We start from the raw sequence: 6,308 nt of genomic DNA on the forward strand, positions 1-6,308 counted from the left end.
TTACAAAAAGAGGTGACTTATGATGACATTACCCACTGTCCCCACTTTTCAAAAGGCTTATAAATCATACAGAATGAGTTTTTGTGAGAAAGTAAAAGTGTGCACAGTTTCCATTGCACAGAAAACCATTACGCCTATGGAATGTCCCCACAATTCACAAAAATGAACATATGTGTGTGTGTGTGTGTGTAATGTTAGCTTTAGCCACAGAGCAAAACCTCAAATTCATTCAGAATCAAATGTAAACATCCAAATAAATACTATACTCAGATGATCCGACGCATGCATGCAGTATGCATGACGAAGATCCATTTTGAGGGTTATATTAGCTGTGTAAACTTTGTTTATGCACTGTTTAAGGCAAGCACGAGCTCCAGGGGCGGAGAGCGCGTGATTTAAAGGAGCCGCAGCATGAATCGGCGCATTTCTAATTATGCCCCAAAATAGGCAGTTAAAAAAATGAATTAAAAAAAATCTATATGGTGTATTTTGAGCTGAAACTTCACAGACACATTCAGGGGACACCTTAGACTTATATTACATCTTGTAAAAAAAAATGTTCAATGGCACCTTTAAAAAAAGGTCTCATCAAGCTTTTGATGACTTTTGAACCATGGTTTAAATGCATTTATACACTATGCACATGTGTTTTATAGATAATTACAACCTATGTATTTCTCTGTGCTCCTCAGGCACTAAACACAAAACCATTCTGGAAGCCCGCAGCGGACTGGGCCCCATTAAGGCATACCCTCGTTTGGGCCCGAAGCCCAGCGGGGAGCAGGGAGGCGGGGCCTCAGACCCCAATACTCAGGAACGCACCTTCCACTGTGAGATCTGCAATGTGCGGGTCAACTCAGAACTGCAGCTCAAACAGGTGAGCGAGGGTTATGGTGTTCATATTTCATGAAATGACATTAGTCTATGTGCTTTTATATGCTCGCCATTTTGCTTATACGAAATAAAATTTTCATCTTCGGACTGTTTGTATGTTTGGTTTGTTTGCAGCACATATCCAGTCGACGGCACCGGGACGGAGTGGCAGGAAAGCCAAACCCCCTCCTGAGCCGACACAAGAAGCACAGGGGAGCTGACCTTGCGGTAAGTGTTAACCAATCCTGATACTAGTTACAATCCTAATTTAAATGTGCTAACAAGTAATATTCAATAACTGGATGTCAAGTTACAGTATGAAATCGCTGAGTCATGACATTGTTATCTTATATATAGGATCTCACCAAAGCATTAGGCGCCGGCCTCCTGCCGAGTCCTCTGGCCGTTGCTGCAGCAATGGCAGCGGCCGCCTCCTCCAATCCGCTGGCTCTCCGCGCAGCAGGCCCCGCCCCCCATCCACATCATCACCTCCTGCAGGGTCCGCCCCTCAGTCACGCCATCTTGAGACCAGCTCCGGGGCCCATTCGCACCTCACACGGTCCGATCCTGTTCTCGCCGTACTGACTCCGCCCACACCCCCCTTAGCCAATCACAGCCAGTCCGGAGTCTCACCTCCAAAAGCACACTGTGAAGAAGAAAAAATAATGACTAGAATCGGCTCATCAACAATAACGTCAATCATCAAACCAAGCAGAAGGGGGCGCAAAGTGGGATCAATCACGAAGGAGGGTGCAACTGGCGTTCCAACTCTCTTTCCATCACCCTTAACTGCCTCCTCCATCTCTGTTAGTTTGGTTTGAGTGATTTATTTGTTGATGGATGAATGGACAAATGCAGGGATTGTTGGAATAGAGCAATATTGTATGTATCTGACATCCTTGTTCCTTCCCTCTATTTATACTCATACTGTGAGGTAGCAGAAGTCACATCGTAGCCAGACATGCTGGAATGAGTTAGGCAACTTTCTAGAGACCCCCAAACACACAAATCAACACACAAAGACTACAGTTAAATGTTTCTGTTGTTCGGAATAAATGCACCCTCAATCCTATGCACCTTGAGAAACCTACAGAAACCATGTTACATCAGTACGCTTCTCGTAGTATTTGCTGTATTCAAATTGTCCTGTCTGGCTTTGGCATCTTTGCAAGAGGAAAACGCCACAATCTCAGTCACAGTTCCACCATGTCAAGACTCACAGCAGGGGATTGTGGGGAAGGTCTAAGGATGCCCGACTCTTTCCGAATGCTGGTTCGAAATGAGCGTAAGAAGCTTAGCGTCGTCGAAAAGCCCGACTTCATACAGTCGCATCTCTCTAGGGAAACAGAGAGATGCAGAAGAGATACTCGAAATCTCTTTTGTGTCGCTTTTACATCTGTTAGCGCCAAGAGCGGATGACTGAAAAACCCCAGACCTCTGTCTTAGATCTTAGAAAATCAGTAGATGTCTATTTATTCTATTGCGTAGCGTAGTTTAGTTCAGAACATCCAACTTTAGAAAAATATTCAGAAGTGAAATATGTGCGTAGAGAATGATGTAACTGCTGGTAGATGCTGAAATAAGATGGACGGGTACTTTGATTCTCAGAGAAAGGCAACAAACCTAAGCACACACTTGGACTAACAGTACATACAGGCTCCTCTGTTCATTTTGTCTCTGTTTGTTCGGTGGACATTATGCAACCCCCCTAGCAATACACCCCCCCCCCCCCCCCTTCTGTCTGACTTCTGCGTTCAGTCTCACGAGTCAGCCTGCATCCCGGCAAGGACTGACACCGCAGGTCAGCCACTCCAGCCGAACCCCAAGAGTCTAGAAAAATGAACAGAGTGAAGACGCAGAGGAGGTCACTAAGGACACGACTGTGCAATCTCTCCTTTTTTTGGTATGAACTTCCTGTCTTGAATCTAAAGCCATGCAATGCATATTGTTGTTTTTTTTTTGGTTTTTAATATGATCAATTAATTGTTTTGATGTTGTTTTTTTGGTTCGTTTTCATAGTACACTGTTACATTGAACAAATATTGTTGTGGAAATTCTGACAAAAAAAAAAGTCATTGAACAAAAGAAAAAAACAAGAATATTTTTCTATGGAAGATTGAAAACCTGCACTCGGATGGGATCGAGATGTGGCTTACCCGTTGTAGAAAGCATATTTGGAGGAAGTGAAGTACAAATAATACAGATAAACATCAAACTTGAGCCTGTCGTGTTAGTGGAACTTTGCGGCAGTCTTCCATTGATAATTCAAGTGTGACAATGTCTTACTGTTGTTTGGATAAGCAAAGTGTGACAATGTCTTACTGTTGTTTGGATATTGCAATGCAATAAGCAATTGAATTATGTCATTTGTTGTAGAAGATCATTTATAAATGGTTCTGTACGGCTGCTAATAGGCCTCCATGTTCTTCCACAGAGATAAATTAGCCTTTCCAGTACAAAAGCTGGGAGTTTAAAAAGTAAGAAAGGGGCACCCACAGGGACGGGCCCTTCATATTAAAGGGTCTTTTCTCATCTCTGAGTGGGGGGACAGGGTATATCTGAACACAAACAATGTGTAGTCAGCCATAGCCTTTGCGTATGTAGCTTAGTTTACCTTTTTGTTTCTTCGTGGCATTGTTTGCATTGTGTGGAAAGCGTCATGATAATGCCATTACTTCATGCTAACTGTGGTTAGCATCCACCATTGTGCTTTGATGAAACTTTACCTCTGTTTCTCATTAGTTACCGAGGCACTAGTATGGTGTAGTTTCATATCGGTGTGTATCGTGTAGTGTCATGTGCGTACGGATAGAATCCGGTTTTAGAAAACTTGCGATGAGCAGAATCTGCTTTTAAGGGATTGTTCACTAAAAGAATCTTCTGTTGTCATTTACTCACCCTTTATGTAATTTCAAACCCATATGCTGTTGTATTACTTTTTTTTTTAGTGGAAAACAGGAGATATTTATTAAAAATCACAGTACAACAACAATTTATAGTGACCAAGGGGTGTCAAGTGTAACCCCTCCTGTTCAAACCGCCCACTCTAAGTGGGACTTGAACCCTGGTCCGCCGGCATGGAAGTCGGGCGCTCTAACAAGGAGGCTAAAGACCACAGTCTCTAGACTAGAGCGCCTCTTGAGATCAGGTTTACAACCACAGCTCTTACCGGCCTACGTCTGTTACACTCACCCCCCTAAACCTCACTACCATCCGGGTCACGGCACCAATGTAACCCCTTCTGTTCGAACCGCTTGCTCTAAGCGGGACTCGAACTCGGGTCCACCGGCATGGGAGTTGGGCACTCTAACAAGGAGGCTAAAGACCACAGTCTCCAGCATCAGTTGCTAGAGCGCCTCTTGAGATCAGGGGAGTGATTTTTACATGTGCAGCTCTTACCGGCCGACGTCCGTTACACTTGCACTAAAAAGGGAGAGAAAAAAACACCATAATGTGTCCAAAAATAGTCTTTTGTGATGATAAATACAATAATCATACCTGCAAACTCGTGGTCTTTTGGCAAATTTGTCATTCTGACTTTGAAATTAACGCCACCTACTGTCCGAAAGTGATATTGCAATTTAATCCAAACCGTAAACAATTATATACAGTATAAACCTTATGTTGAATATGCGCCAGAAAAACATGTGCACTGCTTTCTAAAACTTTTTATTTTTGTCAAAAGCTACATTATTTAAGTTGTTTGAATCTTAGTTTTTACAGTACAGATCATTGACATTGGTGTTGTTTCAAAGCAACATTCCTACTCCTATTGTAATATCAGATTATGGGAGAGAAAAAAACAACAGCCTGTGGGTTTGGACCAACATGAGGTTGAGTAAATAATGACAGTGTTTAAATTTTTGGGGTGACCTATTCCTTTAAACTGCACATTTGCAATCAGCTGTTTCTATCCCACACTTATTAAAACAATCAGTGGACGGGGAATTCGGCTGATTTCAGATGAGCATTTTGTGGTAACACTAATACGTGCACTGACACATGCTGTAGTTTGAAACCAGGTGTCCAGTGCCCCATTGAAACCATGTGAGGTGATAAAGCCATCACAGCTAACACACTCCACAGGCTTGAGACAGACTCGCTTAGTCCCATCCGTCAACACTGTAAAGACCATGTTCATCCTGTAGTGAGAACTATGTCATCACTGTACAGAATTGTCTTTGGTAGATTTATTCAACCTTTCAGGGCAGGTGTAATGTTAGTTGGTGAAATCTATTTTAGCCTTAGCCTTATTCCACCCCAGGCCTCTCCAGGAGCAGACGCGGACGGAGAAGCTTCGGTCAAACCTCGTCTTGCCAATAAAGTTATTTTTGAATTAAACTGTCAGATGGGAAAACAGTATGTGTGATTGAAAGTAGCAATATTCAACTCATACTGGCTACTCTTGTTTATTGCAATAAGGAAATCAACCAATAGATGCATATGTGAGTAAAATATTATAGATGTAATTTAAATCAAACACAGAAAATTATGGAAATACTTGGTATCAGAGAAACTTTGAGTTACCACAGGGGAAAAAAAGAAAAAAATCAATGTCTATAAACCAATAAAGAATATTAAAACTCATGTCTCATGCTTATTTTTTCAGTTTTTTATAAAATGTTCTAATTATAGTTTAAGGTTAAAAGTCCCTCTCATATTATTTAAAACATCAAGACACTGGATAAATGATTGTTTTTATAGAAAAAATTGGCAGCTGTGGTTGCAAATCATTCTGTAAAAATAAAAAAATGTAAATATATTTACAGAACAACCTGTACAGTTTAAAACTGTAATTATAAAACACAAAATTACATTTTAAACCTGTAAATCCAACAGCCCTTTTGTGGCTAAAATCTACAAAAGTTTTGTACCTTTCACATGTACTGACAATCACAGGTGGTAAAGAGAAAGAGAAATCCACATGAAGAATTAGATTTTCTTTACAAGTAGCCTTTTTCACAACAAGCTGACTTAAATATCAATATATAGAAGATGCAAGATGTCATACACACAAATACAAAACACACAACACTACAATAATGCAATAAACATCAATTAAACAAAAGTTGTAACATAAAACCCTATAACATAGATAACTAATAACAATGACTATTGAGAAACACAATTATATAAATGAAATATCAAATGTGTAATTTTGGGAATGTCAGTTTATGGTTTTTCACTGTAAATTATGAGATGACATGTTTTTTTCACTTCCATAAACTGTACATTTAACAGTATTTTATTGTAAAAATTCATCAAATGAAAGATTAAATCAATAACTTACCGTTAACAAATAAACAGGTTTTTACTCCAGCATTTTTACAGTAATTTACAGTGTAAATACATTTTTACAGTGCAGAAACTGTAAAGTAAACCCCACGTGTTGTTTCTTCCTTTAAGAGTACATTGCGCAAGAAGTTAGTAAATTT

General features: G+C 40.3%; 1 protein-coding gene across 3 annotated transcripts in view; it reads left to right on the forward strand.

Moving 5' to 3' along the window:
- The window catches only part of znf385a (zinc finger protein 385A), an 86,993-nt gene extending 84,405 nt beyond the window's left edge, over positions 1 to 2,588 (forward strand). For all 3 annotated transcript variants that reach the window (XM_067371058.1, XM_067371057.1, XM_067371059.1), the window contains 3 exons: positions 693 to 877; positions 1,009 to 1,101; positions 1,231 to 2,588. In XM_067371058.1, coding sequence (XP_067227159.1) covers positions 693 to 877; positions 1,009 to 1,101; positions 1,231 to 1,458 — 506 coding nt within the window. In that variant the 3' untranslated portion in view covers positions 1,459 to 2,588. The remainder of the gene's footprint in view (positions 1 to 692; positions 878 to 1,008; positions 1,102 to 1,230) is intronic.
- Positions 2,589 to 6,308: the final 3,720 nt, after the last annotated feature.

The sequence above is a fragment of the Chanodichthys erythropterus genome, chromosome 20 (genome assembly GCF_024489055.1).
Source record: "Chanodichthys erythropterus isolate Z2021 chromosome 20, ASM2448905v1, whole genome shotgun sequence".
Lineage (NCBI taxonomy): Eukaryota > Metazoa > Chordata > Actinopteri > Cypriniformes > Xenocyprididae > Chanodichthys > Chanodichthys erythropterus.